General features: G+C 41.7%; 1 protein-coding gene across 2 annotated transcripts in view; it reads right to left on the bottom strand.

The window, feature by feature from the left end:
- Positions 1-8,652: 8,652 nt before the first annotated feature.
- Positions 8,653-26,995, bottom strand: part of LOC126187953 (clavesin-1-like) — a 50,414-nt gene continuing 32,071 nt past the window's right edge. The window contains exons 5-7 of one of the 2 annotated variants that reach the window (XM_049929328.1): positions 15,711-15,821; positions 12,670-12,775; positions 8,653-8,907 (exon numbers count right to left, since the gene is read on the bottom strand). In XM_049929328.1, the coding sequence (XP_049785285.1) occupies positions 8,765-8,907; positions 12,670-12,775; positions 15,711-15,821 (360 nt within the window). In that variant the 3' untranslated portion in view covers positions 8,653-8,764. The remainder of the gene's footprint in view (positions 8,908-12,669; positions 12,776-15,710; positions 15,822-26,995) is intronic. The other variant, XM_049929329.1, reaches the window with a different exon arrangement.

Below are 26,995 nucleotides of genomic sequence, written 5' to 3' on the forward strand. Positions count from 1 at the left end.
GCTACTGCTACACAGTTCGTACTGCAGTCAACACTGCTCTTTGGTCTCAGATTCTCTTATAGCTTACATATCGCAGGTAGCGGATACCTCTTACAACCTCTTGTTCGCATTGACGGCACTTTGAACAGTAGGTGTTACATTTCAGCTGTGTTACGACCCGTTGCTCTACCCTTCATTCGATCCCAGCGAAACCCTTCATTTCAGCAGGATAATGCACGACCGCATGTTGCAGGTCCTATACGGGTCTTTCTGGATACAGAAAATGTTCGACTGCTGCCCTGTACCACACATTCTCCAGATATCTCACAAGTTGAAAACGTCTGGCCAATGGTGGCCGAGCTACTGGCTCGTCACAATACCCCGGTCCCTACTATTGATGAACTGTGGTATCGTGTTGGAGCTGCATGGGCAGCTGTACCTGTACACGCCATCCAAGCTGTGTTGGACTCAATGCCCAGGCGTATCAAGGTCGTTAGTACGGCCAGAGGTGGTTGTTCTGGGTGCAGATTTCTCAGGATCTATGCACCCGAATTGCGTGAAAATGTAATCACATGTCATTTCTAGTGTAATATATTCGTCCAATGAATACCCGTTCATCATCTGTATTTCTTCTTGGTGTAGCAATTTTAATGGCCAGTAAGGTACATTCACAACGCCACCCCACACTGCTGTCTGACTACTTCCTTGCGCCACCTTTACTTTCTTCGCACAGTTAAAGAAAAAGACTGGACATGTGAAAGCTCAAAAAGCAGTAAGACTCCTTCACACAGTGAAATTAAAATTTTGTTCTACTACAATTTCGACAGAACAGTTTCTAATATTAACCGAAAATTGTGAAAAAAGCGTAATGTACAATAAAAATATCGGAGCTCGATGTTGGCGTTTCAGTATGGGTATATCGTGGAAAAAACATCGATGTACAGATATTTTATCAGTAGCCATTGACGCGGGGGACGTAAAAGAAGGAAGCCGCCATGCCTCAGATACTAAATAGATTCCACACAGATATCTTATGCAACAAACATGGTGAAAATTAACACTGTGCAATTCACAACGTAATATATGTAAATGTACAAAGGCATTTTTTTTCCACATCGTATATAACATCTCTTTACGTTTGTACATCTCATAAAACATCTACATTTGGGGCGACCCAGAATTCAGCTGTCAAGCCAAATGCCATAGCGTTGTCTGGTGCCACAGTTCCTCTACAGCCACGCCACCATGTCTGGGTCGAGGCGGAAGACGGGAAAACAACGGACACGGCGTATTTCGTTTCAATGCAAGTGCATTGCCTGTTTCTCAACAACGGAACAAATATTCGATATTATTTAATTATTTTTGACTCTCTTAAGGCATAATATAATATTTTTATGACTGTGACCCTTGTTAGAGAGCTCTTCACTATTTGTCGTTCATTCGATATCACGAAGAAGGTACAGCAGAAGAATGTCTGAGCCACTTAACTGGCAACAACGATTTAATGACAAAAAGTGAACTGACAAGCACTGCATCTAACAAATGTAAAGGTAATCTTCATGGTAATTCTCGTGAAAATGCAGCCCTTCTGCCATGTTTAAGGACTATGTTATTTGTAAATAAGTGTGTAGAGAATAGTTCTGGAAGACACTTCTGACGAGGAGATCAAGGTGTTACGCAGACTTACAAACTTCACAGTGTTCATTTAGTACTGAGGTCCAGAGCAAAAACTGCTTTCCACAGATTATCCAACATTATTAACGATTACAGGAGAAAATAATTGTTTCCGCAAGCAAATACGAACAGTGCTATGTAACGACTCTGATAATAACAGTGTCTCATATCACTTCTTACGTACATGCAGGAAAACTACTGAAACCCGGAGTGCTTGTGTAACTTTGAAAAATAAACTGTTCTCTGTGTTTCAGGCAAGTTTATTAGTGTCATTTAGGTTCGATACATTGAAGGTAGGTTTTTATAGTTTTATTTGGTCATTTTCATGTGTACGTAAACGTTTGTTTGCATTATAAATACGAGGAATAATCAGTAGGTGTAGTTTACCGTAGGGTACTGTTTAATTCTTTAATAAAATTCACTAGATAGCCCCTAGCAGTTTACTGTAGGTCACTGTTTTTTTCTTTAGTGTTCACTAGATAGCACCTAGCAGGAAAATAAGCACCAGATCTAGCTTAACCATATATTGTTTTCCATTGTTGAGTGTCCTTTCTGCAAACTAGAATGTAGCTGTTAATCTTGTGTGGCAGTAGGTATCCTTAACTTTCTTATAGTAAATCACATATTAGCTAGATGGATAGGGACTGTGTCCATTGTGTGCGGATGCAGGAGGAGCTGACCACAGGCCAAACGTAGCTGAATGCTCTCTTGGCCACAGTCAACAGGCTCCAGAGTGCCACCTTAAGTTGCGGTGGGGATGGGGTGCCTGGAGCAGCCTCTTCTGGACTAGATGTGCAGGGGGGGATGTCACAGCTGTCTGTCACCGAGACGACCTCAGGTGCGACTGAGCCGGCCAGCCCACTCACACCTCAGTGTGTGTGGCGGACTGTGCCTCGGAGCCAGAACCGTGGTACTGTTTCAGGAGCACTACAGTGAACTCATACGGATGTCTTGCGGACCAAATTCGCATCATGTAAATCCCAGGGAACTCATTTGGGTCCCTAACTAGTGCCTCCACTGAGTACGTAAATCAACGGCCCGCTATTTACGTGAATTACATGAACTCTGCGTAGGTATCTAATGCCACATTCCTTCACAAATCTTCCAGCAAACGGTCGGATTCCTGATACACATCAGTGACCTGTTTCATTCCATGGACGGAAACAAGCTACTAATCAGGTGATCATAATGTTTTGGCTCATCAGTGTAACCAGACACATGGTTCCATCTAACTGTTAGTATACCTAGCCCGTCGTCAGAAAGTGTCAGAATAGGTCTCAGCGAGCGTCTCAGCACTCATCTACTGCCGCCACCAAAGAGGACGAAACTAGGGATAACACAAGTAGTGTGATTCCTCGTTCACTATACTAGTGCTTAAAGACAAACCAATACAGTAAACATCACAGTCATAAGAGTGCAGTTAAGCATTACAAAACTTCTATCAATAAATCATTGTAAACTGTTGCAAATCTTTTGGTGCCAAATGTTTTTGCCGTAGGTATTGGTGCTTTAACTATCAGCATAGCTGCTGCGTGAAACTAACACTAAGTATAGTAGAAGTGCGAGGAAGTTCTCTTCGTGCCATATTTATACGTTTTACGCCAAGTACATTTCGTGAATAAACCATTACCCAGAACATTTAATTGTTTGATATTCCAGTGACATAAATAATGCGGATTCATTTTGAAGTAAGTTTACGTTGTTTGAACGAGATGCCACAACTGACGACAAAAATGACTTCAGAACCAAGGAATTACTCAATTTTTTATTTATTTATGAGTTTGGCCACCTATGATCCAAATACAACTAAAGATATATGGTGTTTCTTTTTGTTCCTTTCTTCCCAGTACTTCATTTTATTTTCAACTGCTCGTCTCTGCTCATCTGTCCACACTCTCTTGGGTCGAGGTTTTGGCTCATCTTCTTCATAGTTTGCGTTTTCTATCAATAGCCTGAAGTTATTCCTGTCACATATTACTTCTTATGTAGCACCTATTTTGTTGGCATCTTTCTTAACTGCTTCTATCCATCCTACAGTTTTCTTCAGTTTACTAACGTAATTAAAACTTTTTTCTGTAATCCGTGTTTCTTTCATTCTTCTTAAATGTCTGTAAAATGTTAGCCATCTCTTTCTCTTTGTATCTCTGATGTTTCCTGTAGTTTTGTATAAATCTTCATTTCTCCTTTAATCCACATATTTTCAGTGTTTTTCTCAGGACGTAGAATATTTCTTAGTGTTTCTCTCTCTCTTTTTTCTAGTTCTCTTAATTCGCCATTCTTATTCAATATTAGGCACTCTGATAAATATGTTGCTTGTGTCCTAATAACTGAATTATAATGTCTACTCTTCGTTTGTATGGATATTGATTTCTTATTGTAGTAGTTTTGTGTTAATTTATATGCAAATTCTAACTTTTTTTTCTTTCTTTATTTGTTGTGTTATCTAGCTGTTGGCTTGGATCAAAAAATTGCTCTGAGCACTATGGGACTTAACATCTATGGTCATCAGTCCCCTAGAACTTAGAACTACTTAAACCTAACTAACCTAAGGACAGCACACAACACCCAGCCATCACGAGGCAGAGAAAATCCCTGACCCCGCCGGGAATCGAACCCGGGAATCCGGGCGTGGGAAGCGAGAACGCTACCGCACGACCACGAGATGCGGGCTATTGGCTTGGATCCTCTCCCCAAGATATTTGAATTCATCAACTTTTTAAATTTTTTCATACTTTGTTTTCATAAAGTTTTCTGTATTATATTTGTTTTCTGTATACTCGGTTTTCAGTTATCAATGCCATATCATCTGAAAAGGCTGAACATTTCACTTCAGATTTGTTCTTTCCTTGGCTCATGCTTATAGCCTTTGTGCCACTGTTTTCAATGTGCTTTCTCATGTTTTTACTACTTTATATAAAACCAAGTTTAAGAGAATTGGGGACAGTCCTCCTAGTCGAACTCCTGTTTTGATTTTGAGTGGTTCAGAAATTTCGCCTTGAAACTTAATACTTAATGTTGTATCTGTAAGTGTTTGTTCAGCAAGTCTCCTGGTGTTTTTGTCTATCCCTGATTCATGAAGTATCTAAAGTAGTGTTTGTCTGTCAATTGAATCGTAGGCCTTCTTGAAATCTACGAAAGTAAAAACTGTGCTTTTATTTTGTCATTTTAAATTAAGTATCTGTTATGCACATGACCTACGTTTTCTAAATAGTGCTTGATAATCTCCCATATTAGATCCTGCATGTTCCTCTATTCGATTTGAAAGTGCTTTAGATAGTATTTTGTATGTTACTGGCAACAAGGATATACGTCTGTAGTTGTTGGTGTCTGTTGTACCTCGTGTTTCATGGAAAGGATTGATCAATGCTTGTTTCCAGTCACTGGGTTTGATTCCTTTTGTCCAAATGTCTTTAATTACTTTGTGAATTTTCTGGCATGTGGATAAGCCCCCTAGGTACCACATTTCAGCTAATATCCCATACTCTCCTTGTGCTTTGTTTTTCTTCAATGCTTCGATAATCTTTTCTGTTTCTTCTACTGTAGGTGGTTCCAACAGTGGAATTTCATGTTGTGGTTTTGGAAATTGTAATCTGTCATTAGTCTCTACAAAATGTAATAGATTATCAAAGTATTCAGCTAAAATTAGGAAGTTCTCTTTATTGTTTAAAACCAATTTTCCTTTTTTATCTTTAAAATGTGAACTTGGTGACTGGAATCCTGTTAAAATGTCTTTGAAAATCCTATAGAAGTCTCTAGTGTTGTTCGTTTTAATGTCTGAATACATTTCTTCTAATCTGTCATTGTCATATTTCACTAATCTGATGACTTTTGCTGTCTTTTTCGTTTCTTCTTTAAGCTCTTCCCAGTATTCATGTTTCTTATTACCGTCCCATTTTTTCCATCCTTTAGTCTATTGTCAATTCCTTCATCACACAGCTCGTTCCACCATCTATGTCTTGGTATTCTCCATGGCTGTCCCATTTCTTTAACTAACTCTAGCATTGTTTCTTTAATTTCTTACCAATCATCCAGTTTTCTTGTGTTTAATATATCACAGAATTGGTCCTGATTTTGCGTGATAAATTTAATGTTTACTCTTGGAAATATTTTTGGTTTTAATTTAGGTTTGTTCGGTTGAAACGTGGTCTGTATTTCAGTCAGATAATGTTCTGAGTCTAATTTTAGAGCTTTCCTCACTCTGACATCCAAGATTTCCTTATAGTTACGACTCGTTATCGCCACGTGGTCTAGGTGATATTCATCTTGATTTGGATTAGATGGTACCCCCCCCCCCTTTTTTTTTCTTTCTTGCAAGTTTCCTGAAACGTTTAGACATTAGTTTTAGGTTAAATTTTTTACAAAAGTCTATGAGTCTTCCCCATTTTTGTTGGTTCTTTCATTTGCAGGATAATCTCCAACTACTGATTTAAAATTTATTTCTTGGCCAACTTGGGCATGTTCAAGGTGACAGCATTGCATTTGGGGAATACCTGTGCAACTGCTTCTTAATTTCCTGCAGGATATGCGCAATTAGGATACAGATAAAAAGAAATATTTCGGCAACACTAAGTTCTCTCAAGAAATTATTCTGGTCATGTGGGTGTCTCCTAATTAAATATTGCAATATTGTGCTACACCGATAGTCACCTTCTGTAACCACTATAGGGTTTACTGAGGCATGATCCGTTAATGTTGTTTGGACCCAATACATTCGTCACTGCTCATTCTCCAGCACGCTTCGAAGTTCATGTCTGTAATAAGGTTGTTTATCGCCAGAAAATTAGTCTTGTTTTAGTGGACGTTCCTTGTGCACTATTTTTGCATCACATCTCAAATGCTTGAGTACTTTTCTATTCCAGTTTTTCCACAGTCCATGTTTTTTCTACCCCACAATGCTCCTGATGTTCCTTTGCAGTTGACCTACGTGTGCTGTATTGTCTCTGAAGACTGTTGCCGAATCAACAGTTGCATTTTAATACAAGATTGTCTGCCACGTCGGACTCCACATAGCTCATTATCCCGATCATTTAGTTTCACGATGCGTGCAGACCTTTCTTAATAAACATTCTGAATTTATGTTGTGATTCGCCAAGAGTACTTCTCTAAATAATTTGATTTAATGAACATCCCTATACAGAGGGATCGTAAGTATTAATGTCTATGATCATTCTCTTACATTTCAGACTGATATTAAATCTCTCTTGTCCGATGGATTTCTGTTTTCATCTGAGTGTGATTTGGCTGAAGGAGTGGGAGCAGAGTCCATGAAAGTAAGCGTGTTTTTTTTACAGCTTCAGAGTTAAAGCGTTTTTATTTTTTTATAGCTTAAGATCCACGAGTGTTACCTTGTAAACAACCGACGTACAGTTGAACACTTGAAGTGCACAGATTTTCTCAAGCATTAGAATGCTGTTACTTTTTAATTATCAACTAATGTGATACTGAACGACCTTATGACGTCGTAACGGCAATCCGCATAGTGTGTGCATGTTTTATTTGATTCTTCCACAATACTATGATATGCCGCATGTCTAATATATACATACGTTAAGAGGAATTTAATTTCAATTTGATGATCAAATGAATATCATTACAACGACTGAGGTAGTGTTAATATTGCCTTTCAAAGAGCAGGGATCGATTAGCAGTTGTCAACAACTACAAGATATCATGAATGTCTTTACAATGTCCCCTTGAAAGTTTGTTTGTGTGTGTGTGTGTGTGTGTGTGTGTGTGTGTGTGTGTGTGTGAGTGCGTGTGCGCGTGTGTGTGTATGTGTGTGTGTGTGTGTGTGTGTGTGTGTGTGTGTATGTGCGTGTGTTCGTGTGTATGTGTTTAAGGCCAGTTCCACGTCTGTGTGGAAGTGCAACATAAAACTTCGAATGTAGAGCAATGGAAGAAAGTCATTTGTTGGGATGGTTCTTATCTCTCATGTTTCCAAATTCTCCCCAAGTTTACGCCCTAACAATGAAACATAGTGCAGGTTCGGTGATGATGTGGCCGGCCAAATAGCGGTATTCCATGAGCCAAGTAGGTTACTCAACAAGGGCACACAATTCCCAAGGATTATTTGGCCAGTTTTGCTGATCACTCCCATCCCATGGCACAGTGCTGGCTCCTCGATGGCGATACTGCATTCCAAGACGACAGTGCACCTGTGCACACAGCTTACAGTGTCCAGGACTGGGTTAGTGAATATGAGGATGAGTTATTGCTTCTCCCCAGGCTACTCCGCCACACACCGTCAGGTGGCTTGCGGAGTATGGATGTAGTTGTAGATGTAGTGGTGCCACAGCCACCAGTCCTCAGTATTATTATTCGTTTATGTTCGGCTGTGAGGAGAAGTGTGCGTGGTCAATCTCCACCTCTATCACAGTTACCCGAATTGCTCAATAATTTACCGGAAGAATGGTACAGGATTGTGTTGAAAACTATAGAGAAGCTGATTCTATCCTTTCAAAGACGACTGGAAGCTGTTTTGAAGGCCAATGGGTGTCCCACATCGTACTAGCCGCGGTAAGGCGGTGTGCATTCTGTGTTTACAAAGTTTTGTCCACCCCTACAGTAGTTCATACAGAAAACTGTGATACTGGAAAAGAGAGAAGCACGAAATTCTTGACAATCTCAAAATAAAAGTGAAAATACTGTTGCTTCGTATCTGGTAAATCAGACACTATTTCACACTGTTTTAATGTATCGTTGTACATGAAAAAATAAGAATGATACAAGCATATGTATACACAAGTCTATACACACAGTCCTGGAGGTAATATTGAACGTTATCATTACGCCAAAAAGGAATGTGAAGGTCTACAGAAACTAAAACTGTATCCTTCGAACTGTCGGCAACTCTTGAAAGGCAGTTGTGTTGAACACATGTAAAAGAGTTCGTCGTAGTCTCGAAGAAGATGATTAACGTAGTGATAAGCCGTTGTATTGATACAAACAATATGTTAAAAAAACAGTAAACAAAAAATTTTAAAATGAAACTAGTATTAAGAGATTTAGTAGAGAACGGTTTATTTAAGATTATTGGCTACAGATAATCCTTTACAGTATGTATACGTGTATAAAAATGTGGTCTCTCTATCTTGAAAAGAAGAGTTGTGTTTCAGTCTACAGACAATTTTTTAAACGAGCCTGCGATTCCGTAGGTGTCAACATAGCGGTTCTCGGGGGGGCGTTTGCTCTCGTCTGACATGTACTTGTCCTTTTCCAGAAGCCACTCACGGTTGACCATCTCCACAAGTTTGTCTGAAACACAAAGAACAGTTTATCTTCCAAATTTACACAAGCACTCTGGTCTTTAGTAGCTTTCCTGTATGTACGTATGGAGTAATTTGAGCCATCGTTATTATCAAAGTCGTTACGTAGCACTGTTTGTATTTTCTTGAGGAGACAAGTGTTAATTTTCTTCCGTAACTGTTACTAATGCTGGGTAAACCATACAGAGCAGTTTTTGCTCTGGATATCAGTTCGAAATGAATTTTGTATGTCTAACTAGCATCGTAATCTATTTTTTAGAAGTGTCTGACCTAACAATTCAGAACACAGTGATTCACAAAATCGTAGTGCTTAAACGTGGCATAGGGGATATATTCTCACGAGAATTACCATGAAGATAACCTTTACAACTGTTTGAAGCAGTGCTTGTCAGTTGTCATTCAGTTATTAAGTCTCTGTTGACAGTAAAGTGGCTCAATAATTCTTCTTCTAGACCTTCTCTGTGATATCGGAAGAACGACAAATACTGAAGAATACAATTTTAGAAGAAAAGGCTCTCTAACACTGAGTCACAGTAATTGTACTTCAATAGTTAATTCATTTTGCATTTTGCAGTCTTCGAGTAAATTGTGAACTCAAGTGCAACAGATATTTGTTACATCGTTTTGGAAGTGTTCCCACAGATCTAACACCATTTTAATGGTCTAGCTACTTAAGCTTTTACATTACACATTAAAAGATTAATTTCAAATTAAAAAATACTACTTTAAAATTAAAACTACAATGATGAATATTAAAGAGTTGTGAATGATGGGATTATGGAGACAAGTGGGACAAATTCATTTTATTAATAACTTTAAAAAATCGTTTTGTGGCTGAGCCGCTAGTGATATGATCGCATTGGAGAAGCACTTCGTGCACGCCCGCCTTTGTGGAAAAGAGGGAAGGAAATATGGACATCCCACCGGTTAGTCCTTGAATTGTACTCATTCTGGATTGACTGATTCGTAATAGAGTCAGGACGGTTACAGTTATCATTAATATGTTTTAAAGACAGTTAAACAATTGTTTCTAAGAGGTGCAGCGCCGGTAATATTATTTTAAGCAAATATTTGGCTTTTAATTCAGTGATGAAATACGCTTGAGAGTGTCAGTATTTAACTTTGGTATCTCTGTGTAGGGTGTGGTTGTTAATTCACAATGTCAAGTTAAGTCATAATGTTTTTTTTTAATGCACTTTAAGCCTCATTTGAAGGGGATGCATTTAAAAGGAAAATCGCGGTGATCAAAGGACAAATTGAGAGTAACAAAGACCACTTCCCTAAGTTTACTAACTTGAGAATTGAAGAATTTATTACGGCCTTGTAATAATTCCCAGTGCAGTTTCCTAAACGTTTTGATGACACTGCTAACCTCTCATCTGATTTCGAGACCGTTTGACATTTCAGTCGAAAGTGCCCCTGTGCATCTACAGATGTAGATCATTAATCTCCAAACCGATTGCCGATTTAAAGACAAATCGGTTTACGTTAAAACTGCTCAGGGCGCCTACATTCTATTCCTTAGGCTAGGTTCCACGTTTCCACAATGAGTTTATAAAAGTGCTATAATACACAAATCAAGACATGTTTTCATCATCTCGGTTCCGAGAGTTCTGGAACCTGTACAGAAAACTGGAATAGAGATCGACATAAACATCATTTCCGCCCTTTTTATTGCTCATGAAAACCACACATTGCATGATTGCATGTTGTACCATCATACAGCGAGACCTTCATAGGTGGTGGTCCAGGACCACACCGGTACCTCTAATACCCAGTAGCGCTTCCTCTTGCATTGACGCATGCCTGTATTAGTCATCTCATGCTATCCCTAAGTTCATCAAGGCACTGTTGATTCACATTGCCCCACTCTTCAACGGCGATTCAGGGTGGATCCCTCAGAGTGGTTGGTGGGTCACGCCGTCCATACTAACAGCCCTTTTCAATCTATCTCAGGCATGTTCGATAAGGCTCATGTCTGGACAACATGATGGACACTGTAGTCGAGCGATGTCGTTATCCTGGAGAAAGTCATTTACAAGATATTCACGATGGGGGCGCGAATTGTCGTCCATGAAGACGAACTGAATGCCTCGCCAATATTCTGCCGATATGGTTGCGCTATCGGTCTGAGGCTGGCATTCACGTATCGTACAGTCGTTACGGCGCCTTCCATGACCACCAGCGCCATACGTCGGTCCAACATAATGCCACCGCAAAATAGCAGGGAACCTTCACACTGCGGCACTCGCTGGACAGTGTGTCTAAGGCGTTCAGCCTGACCGTGTTGCCTCCAAAGACGTCTTCGACGATTGTCTGATTGAAGGCATATGCGACACTCGTCGGTAAAGAGAACGTGATGCCAATTCTGAGCGGTCCATTATGCATGTTGTTCGGCCCATCTGTACCGCGCTGCATGGTGTCGTGGTTGCAAAGATGGACCTCTCCATGGACGTCGGGAGTGAAGTAGCGCATCACGTAGCCTATTGCGCATAGTTTGAGTCGTAACACGGCGTCCTGTGGCTTCGCGAAAAGCATTATTTAACATGGTGACGTTGCTGTGGATGTTCCTCCGAGCTATAATCTGTAGGTAGCGGTCATCCACTGCAGTAGCAGCCCTTGGGCGGCCTGAGCGAGGCACGTCATCGTCAGTTCCTGTATCTCTGAATCTCCTCAATGTCCAAACAACATCGCATTGGTTCACCCCAAGACGCCTGGACACTTCCCTTGTTGAGAGCCCATTCTGGCTCAGAGTAACATGGGGACGCTATCGAACCGAGGTACTGACTGTCTAGGTATGTGGTTGAACAAAAGATAAGACAAGCCGTTTATGTCCGTCCTGATGGAATGACAAAAGCCTTCGGACACCCGGCGTCTAATAGTCTAATAGGCGCTGCTCATGCAAGGTTGTTCATATCTTTGGGCAGGTTCAGTTGCATCTCTGAACAGTGAAAGGGACTGTATCTGTGACACAATATACACAGTCAACTTCAGGAGTTCTGGGAACCGGGCAGATGCAAAACTGTTTTTGATGTGTGTATTTCGATCAGCATATGTGTGTGAAACACATTTATTCGATTACGATATTAAATAGTTCACGATTACGTGGAAACTTGAATGCGAAAATCAGTAAAATTGTCCTCATTTGTTTGTATGCCTGCAGTTTGTATAAGAAAAATATTGTATCACATCTTCATTGCGTCGAAAGTAATTAAATAATACTGGATATCTGTTTCCTTTTTGATCTTTGTTGTTGAGAAGTATATAATTTGAATCCAAGCCATATGCAATGCGACTGCATTGTTATCTAAATACGGAACGTTCGTTATTTACCCCTCTTACCATTCGTCACACTCAGACATGGTGTTGTGGATCTGTGGAAAGTGTTGATTCACGCTGAGCTCTATGGCTTGCGCGCCAAGGCGTGGCTTGCGAGCTGAATTCCTCGCTGCCCTGATGAAGACATTCCATGTTTATACAACGCGAGGAAATAAAAATAATGCCTTCTGTACATTTAAACACACTGCTTTGTGTATTGCAAAGTGATACTTTTTGCTAAGTATATGAAAGCAGCAGAGGCAAAGATTTTGTTGCATAAAGAATTAGAAACCTGTACGTAATCTGTTTCGCGCACTGAAACGACTTCAGGCCAACTGGAATAATTCGGGTAAGCAGCGGGATGGTCTTTAAATACAGGTGCTGGGCAGTCGCTGATGAATTTGTTCGGTGTACTTTTAGAGGAGTTGCTTACAGGAAAAGTTATCAACAGGTCCGGCAGTGCCTCCCAGCTCGTCTGGTACGCAGTCAGGCTGCACGTAGTCGAACAGAGTCGTCGATCCAGGAAGGTGCACGAACACCTGCAACAGACAGGCGGTATGACACGAAACAGTCCGAACACAGCAGAAAAGCGCGTGACATTAACCTCGAAACTCTGGAGCACTTGATGGTATGCGTCGAGAGCAGTTAACACGTCCGATTATTCGTTAGGAAAACAGTATTTTCCTATTCGCTGCACTCGTAACATACCCAAATAATTCGACCTGAAAGTTCTTTGTTATGTGACAAGAAGTCATTAGCAGTCACGAATGCGAAGTTTTATTCAAGTGCATGTGTTATCGAAAATGCAATATGCTAAGAATCCGGACAAGGAATTAGTCATCCCATGAAACATCACACTAACACAGTCCACCACAGCCAGTGGCCTCTGTCATGGTTGCAGTTCGGTAAGTAACAGAGTCCACAAATTTCTTCACGTATGCTTTCCCAGCTGCAGCTGCTCATTGATGATCACATCCCACTGAGCAGCCAAATTGTGGGTATGATGTTTGCTTCATTTCATGAGCTCTTCCAAATAATCCGGAAATTGTTATGTGAATGAAGTCTAATGATACAGTTCCACAGTCAGTGAGCGATACGGTGCTTGAGTGTTCGTCAAACCTACAACCTACTGCACTCTGCGAACAGGAACATGGTGGTGTAAAGAGCAATAATTACAGTGACATGGAATAAAGGGCCCTACTTTGTTAAGGAGAATGTTCAAGTGGCCATCCTGGCCATATTCACTATAAACTGAATGAGTGGGCCTAAGCACTGACAACACCCTGAAAACATCACAAAACACCTTCCACCCTGAAATACAACCTCCACACACAGTGGGCTGAAGGTACGTTCTACGAGTGCATCAACTGAGAAGAGAAAAACATCAGGTCATTAGATTATAATATAAGCGTTTTGAAAACTACAGTCCCAAATGAAATTACCACTCTGTAGCGGAGTGTGCGCTGGTATGAAACTTTCTGGCAGATTAGAACTTCTGGCGAAGATTGGTAGTGCGACACTTTCCGAAACGTCGCGAGATATCAACGCTACCACCCGTCCGGAGGCCCGAGAAATCTTCATCAATAGTTTACGCCGGGAAAGCCTACAGTCACAAATTATATGTAAACTGAAGATGATTGCAGCTGACAGCAGTCCCCTTCGGTTTACAAATTCAACTGACAGGTTAGAATCTTTTTACAGCTACTGCTCTTGCGTTGTTTTACGTTGCGGCGATCGAACAACATTATTTGTGGACACACAGGCCTGCCTGGGTTGCTAGACCAAAATTTACTCCTAGTGTGGTGACGTGGACGTCCAAGCTCGATTCCGTCAGTCTGTCACGCTGCCGATTTGATACAACCGCTGGCACACATAGCACTCAACTGCCATGTCATACGACGGCATCGGAGGTTCCGACGACCGCTACGTATCTGTTCTACGGCATTTACAGTGCTACGAAGCGATCAGAGTGCTATTGGAGAGACTAATTTTTGGTCCAATGCTCTTACTTTCCCTGAAATGTGTTGTATGCTTTTTCACTACTGCAACTACCACCATCCTAGAATGTCACAGCATTCGACAACCGATCTCACTCCTTTACATACAAAAAAATATAGTTCGGGTAATCACAGCCACAAGAAACCATATTAAGAAATAAAACTGCTTCAGTTGTAAAACTCTTTTATTCTTAGGCACTACCAGTACCACAGCACTCACGGCTGCATCTTCAGGTGCAAAATGGAGTCAAGTCATGATATAAGAACGTAATAACACATTATTACAAGAACAACCGTTGACAGTCACCCGAGCGGTTCTAGGCGTTACAGTCTGTAGCCGCGCGACCGCTACGGTCGCAGGTTCGAATCCTGCCTCGGGCATGGATGTGTGTGATATTCTTAAGATAGGTAGGTTTGAGTAGTTCTAAGTAATAGGGGACTGATGACCTCAGAAGTTAAGTCCCATAGTGCTCAGAGCCATTTCAACCATTTTTTTGACAGTCACTACCATGGAATAGATTATCCGCAAAAAAAAAAAAAAAAAAAAATTCTGTGTCACAAAAGTAATAAGATATGACGGAGAAGGGTTCCGTAAAACCGAAAGCCAGCCATGTAGAGGTGAACGGCCAATATCAGAAACTATCGAGGTGGCAGCCCACCTCGCAAATATGATCAAAAGTATCCGGACGCATGGCTGAAAATGACTTACAAGATCGTGGCCCCATTCACCGGTAATGCTGGAATTCTGCATGGTATTGGCCCACCCTTAACCTTGATGACAGCTTCCACTTTCGCAAGCATACGTCCAATCAGGAGCTGGAAGGTTTCTTGGGGAATGACAGACCATTCTTCCGGAGTGCTGCGCTGAGGACAGGTATCCATATCGGTAGGTAAGGCCTGGCACGAAGTCGGCATTCCAAAACCTCCCAAAGGGGTTCTATAGGATTCCGGTCAGGACTTTGTGCAGGCCAGTCCATTGCAGGGATGTTATTGTCGTGTAACCACTCCGCCACAGCACATACTAATAAGACAGCACATACAAATAAAACAGTGTCCTGGCTGGTCAGGTGAAGACGTCCAGTGGGCCGAACGGCTCTAACACGATGTCAAAGTTCTTTTATGGCGACGTTTACATTAGAAATCTTGTTCGACAAGAAAAACACTTTACAGTCCAAAAACGTGTGCCAGATCGGTACTCTTATCTGACACTATTTGGAAAGTATACGTTAACACAAGTAAATCCTGACAGGCGACTATACGAAGCCACTTTTACGCAGCCATAATGCGTAGCTACTTATGCTGCTTACGTGGAGTTTGTACCGTGCCGTGCGGCATATGAGTGAGGAGGCTAAACATAGCGAGAGGCTGTACATTGTCCGAATTGTAAAACGTATTGTGCGTATGGGTTTACATACAAGCAGATTTCATTTGATAGATAAGAAGCAGAAAAAAACAGTGAATGATATGCGTAACTTACCCTCTTTTGCAAAATTTCAGATAGCACCAGCTTCACTATTTTCATGGCTGAATGTAGAATCTTCGATGCATTCACCAAGTGAAGTCCTTTCAACCTCCGGCGGTAAGCAGTCTATACATATAAAATTAATTAATTAGATGAGCACTAAGTCCTTTGGCTGAACACTTAAGTGTAACATGATATGAAAGAATTTTCTTCAATTGTAAACAACTAAACTGGGTTTAAACGTTAACATAAGTGGAACAAAAATTGAAATATCTCATTCCTTTAATGTTTTAATAAGTAAACTACTAACGAAAATCCAAATACCATGATGGAGACTTCTTCAGATTTCATGACAGCTTTCAACGACAAACTGTATGCACTATACTGCATGAAACGAAGGTAGCAGCAAATCGATGTGGAAATATAAACGAAGAGTAGTAATATCACAGTCATAAAAGGTCATGCATCAGAATATGTCCTACCAACCGGTCCCTTCTGCTAGTCAAGTTGTGCCACAAACTCCTCTTCTCCCCAATTCATTGCAATACCTCCTCTTTAGTTATGTCATCTACTCACCTGACCTTCATCATTCTTCTGTAACACCACATTTCGAAAGCTTCTATTCTCTTCTCGTCTAAATTATTTATCTTCTATGTTTCACTTCCATACATGGCTAGATTCCATACAAATACTTTCAGAAACGACTTCCTGACACTTAAATCTATGCTCGATGTTAACAAATTTCTCTTCTTCAGAAGCGCTTTCCTTGCCATTGCCAGTCTACATTTTATATCCTCTCTACTTCGACCATCATCAGTTATTTTCCTCCCCAAATAGAAAAACTTCTTTACTAGTTTAAGTGTCTCTTTTCTTAAACCAATTCCCTCAGCATCACCCGACTTCATTCGATTACATTCCATTATCCTCGTTTTGCTTTTGTTGATGTTCATCTTATATCCTCCTTTTAAGACACTGTCCATTCCGTTCAACTGCTCTTCCAAGTCCTTTGCTGTCTCTGACAGAATTACAATGTCATCGGCGAACCTCAATGTTTTTATTTCTTCTCTACGGATTTTAATACCTAGTCCGAATTTTTCTTTTCTTTCCCTTACTGCTTGCTCAATATACAGATTGAATAACATCAGGGACAGGCTACAACCCTGTCTCACTCCCTTCCCAACCACTACTTCCCTTTCATGCCCCTCGACTCTTATAAAACTGCCATCTGGTTTCTGTACAAATTGTAAATAGCCTTTCGCTCCCTGTGTTTTTCCCCTGCCACCTTCAGAATTTGAATCAGAGTATTCCCGTCAACATTGTCAAAATCTTTCTCTGAGACTACAAATTATAGAAACGTAGGTTTTTGCCTTTATTTAATCTATTTTCTAAGGTAGGTCATAGGATCAGTATTGCCTCACGTGTTCCAACATTTCTGCAGAATCCAAACTGATCTTCTCCGAGGTCGGCTTCTACCAGTTTCTCCATTTGTCTGTAAAGAATTCGCGTTATTATTTTGCAGCTGTGACTTATAAACTGATAGTTTGGTAATTTTCACATCTGTCAACATCTGCTTTCTTTGGGATTGGAATTATTATATTCTTCTTGAAGTCTGAGGGTATTTCGCCTGTGTCATACATCTTGCTCACCAGATGGTAGAGTTTTGTCAGGACTGGCTCTGCCAAGGCCGTCAGCAGTGCCAATGAAATGTTGTCTACTCCCAAGGCCTTGTTTCGACTCAGGTCTTTCAGTGCTCTGTCAAACTCTTCACGCAGTATCTGTAACGTGGCAAGAACTATTCCCCTTACATGAAGTCATAAAAGACCACCTAACTCACGTTGAGCGAACAGTAGGGCTGAACTAAAGTGACTAACAAGGCACAATGCATCTTGTAGAGGGTATAGTATGGACATATTGGAATAATTAATGTCGGGTGATGGTTTTAAAGTAATTCACACAACATGAAAACTTTGTGGAAACGCGTCGATTTACTGGAGGCCAGTTGATAAACTACGCCTGTTGATAAACGTCCGTCTTCCCGTTTTCTGTGAAAGCTACTGTTGAGCGGTCAACTGAGTTCAAAATATGTGTGTTCGTGACTATAGCAACTTCACGCTGCATTCATGGTCTGCAGAGTCTGAAGCAAATCAGGTGAAGAGCGACAGAATGAAATACGCTGGTGTCCGATGGGAACGTAGGACCAAGAAATTTGAAGTACTCTCCTGGGAGTCAGAATTCCGGAGAACTTGGTGTTTGTGCAGACACTAACCTTGATGGGTGGCCTGGGAGGAGCTATATAGCAGAAGTTGAGAGGAAGGGAAATTTTATGGGAATTTGTTCATTTCCCAGAGCAGGCATTGGTCGGCCCTGGGAAGCGACGCATAATTAATGTGACTTGCGCTGCAATTGGCGTAAGTGATTTTGCTGGAGGGGAAACTGAGGCGAAGAGCGGACTGTGAGAAGTCTCCGTAGAGGTCTTCCATTCCCAGCTTGCCTAGAGTGCGGATGTGGCGTTCTTTACTCAGCTTGCCTGAGAAAGAGTGAGCATCTCTGCAGTTTAGGTCTTAGCAAATCGAACGATTGAGCTTGTAGATAGAAAGTTTTGGTTCAGCTATGTACTGAGCAAGATAACTAGGAGTGAATAGATGAGTGCAGACTTGCAGCACCACGAGGCCGGCCGACGTCTGCACAACGACGACGCTCTGCCACACTGTATTCAGTGATATTGTGCCCTCTCCGGCCACTGATTAATTTGTTGGATCACGTTGGCAAAGTTTCCACGTGGGTTTCATGGGCCGTGTATTGCAGAATTCTTCTCGCACTTCGCATTACGCCTGGGTCAGTCGATAGGAATTACTTTTGAATTATCGCGCTCTACTCCACGCAAACGCAATCTATTACCACTGCCTGATAGGAGAGTCTTGTAATGTGATGATTCAAGGTCAGGAGTTAAAATTTGTGCTAATCGACTGCATCTATTTTCAATCAAGTAGTTGAAATCCCAAGTCCCTTTCTTAATTAATTTTATGTTCAACATTTGCATCTGGTATTCAATAGCTGAATATAACATCAATGTGCATCCCTTTTTAATTAAAAGTGATAAATTCTGAATAAATTAATGTCAACACTGCCACCGAAGTTCAATCAGGAGTCACAGGGTCCTTTTACTTTTTTGTGTTTTCCGATATTGCGGCAGTTTTGCGCTCTCTGTTGATCTGTTAGTCAATTAGTTGGGGTGAACACACGCCAAAAACCAGCTAAGTGACGGGTGGGGTGTTACATATCGTTTGTCCTATTTTGTCTTCATCTACATCCTCTTCCATTTCCCTAATATTGTCCCCAAGTACACCGCCCTTGTATAGACCCTCTTTATGCTCCTTCCACCTTTCTGCTTTCCCTTCTTTGCTTAGAACTGGGTTTCCATCTGAGCTCTTGATATTCATACAAGTGGCTTTCTCTTATCCAAAGGTCTCTTTCATTATCGTGTAGGCAGTATCTATCTTACCCCTAATGAGATAAGCCTCTACATCCTTACATTTGTCTTCTAGCCATCCCTGCTTAGCCATTTTGCACTTCCTGTAGATCTCATTTTTGAGAAGTTTCTATTCCTTTTTGCCTGCGTCATTTACTGCATTTTCATATTTTCTCCTTTCATCAATTAAATTCAATATTTGTTCTGTTACCCAAGGATTTCTACTAGCCCTAGTCTTTTTACCTACTTGATCATCTGCTGCCTTCACTACTTCATCCCTCAGAGCTACCCATTCATCTTCGACTGTACTTCTTTCCCCCATTCCTGCCAGTTGTTCGCTTATGCTCTCCCTGAAACTCTGTAGAACCTCTAGTTCTTTCAGTTTATCCAGGTCCCATCTGCTTAAATTCCCACCTTTTTGCAGTTTTTTCAATTTTAATCTACAGTTTATAACCAACAGATTGTGACCAGAGTTCACATCTGCCCCTGGAAATGTCTTACAATTTAAAACCTGAGTCCTAAATATCTGTCTTACAATTACATAATCTATCTGATACCTTCTAGTATCTCCAGGATTCTTCCATGTGTACAACCTTCTTTTATGATTCTTGAACCAAGTGTTAGCTATGATTAAGTTATGCTCTGTACAAAATTCTACCAGACTTCTTCCTCTTTCATTTCTCTCCTCCAATCCTTATTCACCTACTATGTATCCTTCACTCCCTTTTCCTACTCTCGAATTCCAGTCACCCATGACTATTAAATTTTCGTCTCCCTTCACTACCTGAATAATGTCTTTTATCTCATCATACATTTCATTAATTTCTTCATCATCTGCAGAGCTAGTTGGCATATAAACTTGTACAACTGTAGTAGGCATGGGCTTCGTGTCTATCTTGGCCACTATAATGCGTTCACTATGCTGATTGTAGTAGCTTACCCGCACTCCTATTTTTTTCATTCATTATTAAACCTACTCCTGCATTACCCCTATTTGATTTTGTATTTATAACCCTGTATTCGCCTGACCAAAAGTCTTGTTCCTCCTGCCACCGAACTTCACTAATTCCCACTATATCTAACTGTAACCTATCCATTTCCCTTTTCAAATTTTCTAACCTACCCGCCCGATTAAGGGATCTGACATTCCACACTCCGATCCGTAAAACGCCAGTTTTCTTTCTCCTGATAACGACGTCCTCTTCAGTAGCCCCCGCCCAGAGATCCGAGTGGGGGACTATTTTACCTCCGCAATATTTTACCCAAGAGGACGCCATCACATTTGACCATACAGTAAAGCCACATGACCTCGGAAACAATTGCGGCTGTAGTTTCCCCTTGCTTCCTGCCGTTCGCAGTACCAGCACAGCAAGGCTGTTTTGGTTAGTGTTACAAGGCCAGATCAGTCAATCATCCATACTGTTGCCCCTACAACTACTGAAAAGGCTGCAGACCCTCTTCAGGAATCACACGTTTGTCTGGCCTCTCAACAGATATCTCCCCCCCCCCCCCCCCCCCCCGTTGTGGTTGCACCTACGGTACGGCCATCCGTATCGCTGAGGCACGCAAGTTTCCCCACCAACGGCAAGGTCCATGGTTCATGGGGGTAGGCAACTTATGTATCCATATATAATTTTAAGCTAGTTTTGAGGGATATTATTACGGTTGCTGATAAGCAAAAATAATTTCGGAGATTGCTATTAAATTAAAACAATGAATGGTTTACACAGATGATATTACTAACATCTGCATACAAAGGCGATGTAGAAGAAATGGTGAGGGAGTTGACGTGGAGTGCAATATTGGCTGGTCTGAATATTAGTATTAAATATTAGTATTACATTTCGAAGAAAGGCAGTCGAAGAATTGAAAATGTGTTGGCGAAACTGCACAAGACCCATAAATTCATTTATTTAAGAGCATTGCTTGAGAAGGAGAAGAAAAGATGTATTACATAAAGGGATGGATTGAGGATGGATAACGATGTCACTACAGTTTCAAGTACATTTACGTCGGGAAAAAGCTCTACTGATATAAATTTAAGTGCTTATAACACTATATACATGGGTAACAGTGCACAACTACAAGAGAGGTGGAGAAGTGAGAATATGAAGGTAGGTGAGATAGCTAGTAGCACACATCGAGATTGCTAGTGGCTTACAACAAGAATGAGAGAGAAGAGAGGACAGAAGTAATAATGGGATCAATTGAGATTCTCAAAATTACGAAAATCTCCAATAAGACAATCGATAATGTAATGAAAGATTGGAGAGAAATGGTAACGGATAGCTCAACATGGATACGAGCAGTACAAGACAAGTATAGACAAAGCAATGATTTCCGCAGCTATAGCGAGTTAGTAGTCCTAAGAACATTAACTGTCATGAGCGCTAGGCGTGTATATAATGAGAATTGCTAAAGGAAAGAACCCTAAAGAGGGAGCCTACTTAAAATGAATATTTTTATGAGAAATAAATTCGGAAACATGTAGTAAGAAAACACAGTCCAACACATTACTTTAAACTTAAGTAGACACTAACTTCTTCTGCTGTGACATTAAATGTAAAGTCGCAGTAAAAGAGAGACAAATATACAGTTTACGTTACAGTTTTTCCTTGAGGAACGAACGTTAGCCACACTGTTTTGTTTGTCACCCAGAAAAAATAAATTTATGTAATTAATTTATTGTTTATTGCAGGCACATGACGTGGTTCACATTGAAATCCATTCCACACCTCCGCAGCACACCCCTGGAGTAGCCAACTCCGGCCATTCTCTTTGTCGCCTCTATCGGAGTGCAGCGTTACTGTGAACAGGGAATTGCACTGTTTACTCGAACGGCAGTCATGTAACTGTAAACAAACACGAAATTAGTTACGTAACTTTAATTTTACGAAGTGATAATTAAAATTTTATGATTAACCCTCCTTTGTACCCCACTTTATCTACGACCCAAGCTGCTTCGTAGTCATAAGAGACCTCTTTAGGAGTGGTGTAAAGTGGTCTAAGGTTAGGGTGACTGTAAGTGTGGTGGCACTGTTGGGATCTTACACTGTGCTCGTTGCACAGGTGCCACTGTGACATCTCATATTTTATCCCACGTTCCATTGCGGTTAGGAGCTACATTCGTCAAATTTATAATAAAATGTCAAATAATAATTCGGCCATTAACCACGGCTTGAGATGATGTTAGCCAGAGATAAGATAGTGTGCAGGTCGTTGCCTACCTTCTAATGTTCTCGTTTCTGATGAATAAGACGAAAATTATGACTGATATGCCAGATAAGTCTTGAGTTATCTGTCTCGATTAACAGTGATCGAGTGGCTAAAAAGAGTACTGATCCGCTATTAGCAAAAGCAGACACAAATAAAGGGAAGATGCTGTCGTAATAATTTATTTTGAAGAGCGTTTCCAATTACCATAACCGATTATATACCATGAGAAATGAGAAATTTTACATACCACTTACTCGAGCATATTGTGCGAGCCAAGATGAACGAAAAATAACATGAAAATGGTATCGCGGCTGAAGATATTATTTTTTTTATCTGCTGTCGGGCAGAGATCTTGCGATGACCTTCCATGGTGTTCGGATCATCAGTGTTTACGCTCCCTCTGGCTCGGGAAAGCGGCAGAACGGTCGGGGTGGTATTCGGAAGAAGTGGCGCCCGTAATTGTGGACCGCTACGAACATTTGAATCTTAATGGGAGCTTCAACTGCATGAAATCCCAGAAGAATCATTTCCCTCATCATACCACATGCAAGGAACTACAACTGCTGATGCAGTACTAGAATCTCGCTGACACGTGGGAACGCGTGCATGCTGATCGAAGTGGATTTTACCTACATTACGAGCCATTCGTCGTCTTGATAGCGTGTATATCTCCCCCGGCCTCACAGCTGCGCCAATTGACATTGAGCTGTGGTCCACGTCTTTCTTTGACAATATCGCATTCAGAAACACTCTCTCCGACGGCAGAGATTGTGGCGCAGTCGAGGCACATAGAAATTAAATGTCGATCACCTCCCTCTGCTGTTCCTGATTTACATAAATGATCTAGGTGATAATCTTAGCAGCCCCCTTAGATTGTTTTCAGATAACGCTGCAATTTACCCTCTAGTAAAATCATCAGACGATCGGATCCCATAACAAAATGATCTAGAGAGAATTTCTGTTTGGTGGCACTAAACAAAGGAAAGTGGAGGTCATCCACATGGGTACTAAAAGAAAACCGATAAATTTTGGGTATACGATAATTCACACAAATCTAAGGGCTGTCAATTCGACTAGATACCTAGGAATTAAAATTACGAGCATCTTAAATTGGAAAGACCACATAGAAAATATTGTGGAGAAGGTGAAACAAAGACTGAGCTTTGTTGGCAGAACACTTGGAAGATGCGACAAACCCACTAAAGAGACAGCCTACATTACACTTGTCCGTCCTCTGCTAGAACATTGCTGTGCCGTAGTATTGACGGAGGACATCGAAAAAGTGCAAAGAAGAGCAGCTCGTTTCGTGTTATCGCACAATAAGGGGCGGGACTGTCACTGATATGGTGCGCGAGTTGGGGTGGCAGTCACTGAAACAAAGGAGGTTTTCTTTGCGGCGAGATCTATTTACGAAATTTCAGTGACCAACTTTCTTTTCCGAATGCGAAAATATTTTGTTGACACCCACCTACGTAGGGAGAAATGATCATCATAATAAAATAAGAGAAATCAGAACTTGAACGGAAAGATTTAGGTGTTCGTTCTCCCCACGCGCCTTTCGGAGGTGGAATGGTAGAAAAGCAGTATGAAAATAGATCGATGAGCCCTCTGCCACGCACTTAAGTGTGAATTGCAGATTATCCATGTAGATGTCGATGTAGATGTAGAAGATGTGGAGGGCAGGCAGTTACAGATGTGACACGGGCCACCTTGACGAAGTCTGGTGCTTTGAACACAGGCAGGCGTCTTAGGGAAGGGAGTGTGGCTCCACTGCAGTCCACGAGCACTCTGAAATGCTCGGGAGTTAACTTCGCACATGACATACACAAAACGGCTGGAGCTGACTAGAAACGCCTCCTTCAAGCGATCGACACAAGTATTCGCAATAATCTGGTTAGCCATGCGCTAGGTGACGATCAGTTTGGCTTTAGGAAAAGTAAAGGGACGAGAGAGGCAATTCTGACGTTACGGCTAATAATGGAAGCAAGGCTAAAGAAAAATCAAGACACTTTCATAGGATATGTCGACCTGGAAAAACCGTTCGACAATATAAAATGGTGCAAGCTGTTCGAGAATCTGAAAAATGTATGGGTAAGCTATAGGGAGAGACGGGTCATATACAATGTACAACAACCAAGAGGGAATAATAAGAGTGGACGATCAAGAACGAAGTGCTCGTATTAAGAAGGGTGTAAGACAAGGCTGTAGCCTACTCTTCAATCTGTACATCGAGGAAGCAATGATGGAAATAAAAGAAAGGTTCAGGAGTGGAATTAAAATACAAGGTGAAAGGATATCAATGATACGATTGGCTGATGACATTGCTATCCTGAGTGAAAGTGAAGAAGAATTATATGATGTGATGAACGGAATGAACAGTCTAATCAGTACACAGTGTGGTTTGAGAGGAAATCGGAGAAAGACGAAGGTAATGAGAAGTAGTAGAAATGAGAGCAGCGAGAAACTTAACATCAGGATTGATGGGCACGAAGTCAATGAAGTTAAGGAATTCTGCTACCTAGGCAGTGAAATAACCAATGACGGACGGAGCAAGGAGGACATCAAAAGCAGACTCGCTATGGCAAAAAAGGCATTTCTGGCTAAGAGAAGTCTACTAATATCAAATACCGGCCTTAATTTGAGGAAGAAATTTCTGAGGATGTACGTCTGGAGTACAGCAGTGTATGGTAGTGAAACATGGACTGTGGGAAAACCGGATCAGAAGAGAATCGAAGAATTTGAGATGTGGTGCTACAGACGAATGTTGAAAATTAAGTGGACTGATAAGGTTAGGAATGAGGAGGTTCTACGCAGAATCGGAGAGGAAAGGAATATGTGAAAAACACTGATAAGGAGAAGGGACAGGATGATAGGACATCTGCTAAGACATGAGGGAATGACTTCCATGGTACTAGAGGGAGCTGTAGAGGACAAAAACTGTAGAGGAAGACAGAGATTGGAATACGTCAAGCAAATAATTGAGGACGTAGGTTGCAAGTGCTACTCTGAGATGAAGAGGTTAGCACAGGAAAGGAATTCGTGGCGGGCCGCATCAAACCAGTCAGTAGACTGATGACAAAAAAAAAGAAGCCATGCTGAGTGCCTGTGCGGTTTGAGGTGCCATGTCACGGATTGCGTTGCCCCTCCCGCGGAGGTTCGAGTCCTCCCTCGGGCGTGGGTGTGTGTGCTGTTCTTAGCATAAGTTAGGTTAAGTTAGTTTAAGTAGTGTGTAAGCCTAGTGGCCGATAACCTCAGCAGTTTGTCCCCTTAGGAGTGAACACACAAAAATAATCTGGTGAGAGTTTTGGACGTGGTGCATCTCTCTTCTAGGATGCAGCATTTGGCCTACAGCTTACCAGCGCCGAAGGGAATGACGAACACGTAGCAAGCATCGTCTGGCTATTTCGTGAGCGTGGATCTTACATTCAAAGTTCGTTATAACACACTTACTTTTCCCCTCTGAAAGGAGGCCCTGGTCTTGTTAGAGCGGCTGACCTTTATGTCAGCACAATGGTTAAGTTGTGAACACGCCATCAGAATTGTTTGCCGGGAATTCTGAGTCAAAAACTTGTTCCTCTTTCCCGAGTGTTGCCCACTGCAATAGCGCCTATTTCTCCTGCACTCTAGCACCTCAAGAACTTTTTCATGAAATATTGTTATGTCCCTGAAGACTTGGCACGAACACGAGCCACGCACGCCTCACAAGACATCTCTTATTTAACATCCCGTTTTTGCCATACTGCAAACCCTTTATGTTAGTTTCAAATACTTGTGTCACTGAGTTGTTGCTTTGCCTGCCCGTGAGCGGCAGCAGCAGCGCTTATCGATATAAGCCATGCTGTATTATCTTTGCTGGACTGCTATTATTTCCCGGTCGTCGTGTGTCGTCCAGTCAGTTGGAACGTGCCAGCACTTGGTTCGGATCTGGCAGTGTTGGAATTGGGACGCAGCACGAGTTCAGTCGGGGCGCAGCAACAGTGAGGTCCAGACCACCATGACTCGCCCGACGGTTGCCGACACACATGATTTTAGTGGCGACGACTTTGGTTGGTCTCCGGTCGCTCGTCTTACTGGATGACAAGCATTTGGCCGGCGGTCGCTTATGGCCTGGCTGTGTGTGCCTACTCGTGATTCGTACGTGTTATTGTACAGTCACTGCCGTTAGCATTGTCTGGTTCTTCGTGCAAGTGTGCGCGAAACTGTGTATGGTTTGTGTGATTTTGAGTGACAAGTTATTTTAAATGTTGTCGGTGTACTTGCGCTGAGGAGTCGGTTGGTTGGCGTGGAGCAGTGAGGAATTCTCGGCGAGGAGTAGTTTGGTTGGGGCCCACCGGCGGTCTCTACGCGGTGTCGGAGTGTGTGGCGCTGTTCCCATTGCTGCGAGGTCCGTGGGTCACCGATCCTCGACAAAAAAGTTGAGTTTTTATTCAACCTACCAGCAAGTCAAGACTGTTCACATTGTGTCGTTTGGAGTTCGTTGTCGGCTGTTGGGATATTTCGGCGAGCGACAACGTGGTTTTCAAGTTGGCAAATTCTAGCCACACTCTGTTGGAATTTCATTATATTTGGTTGTTCGAATTGAAGGGCACCAGCGAAATCTTCGGCCTTGTGGCCG

Source organism: Schistocerca cancellata, chromosome 5 (genome assembly GCF_023864275.1).
Source record: "Schistocerca cancellata isolate TAMUIC-IGC-003103 chromosome 5, iqSchCanc2.1, whole genome shotgun sequence".
NCBI classification, from domain to species: domain Eukaryota; kingdom Metazoa; phylum Arthropoda; class Insecta; order Orthoptera; family Acrididae; genus Schistocerca; species Schistocerca cancellata.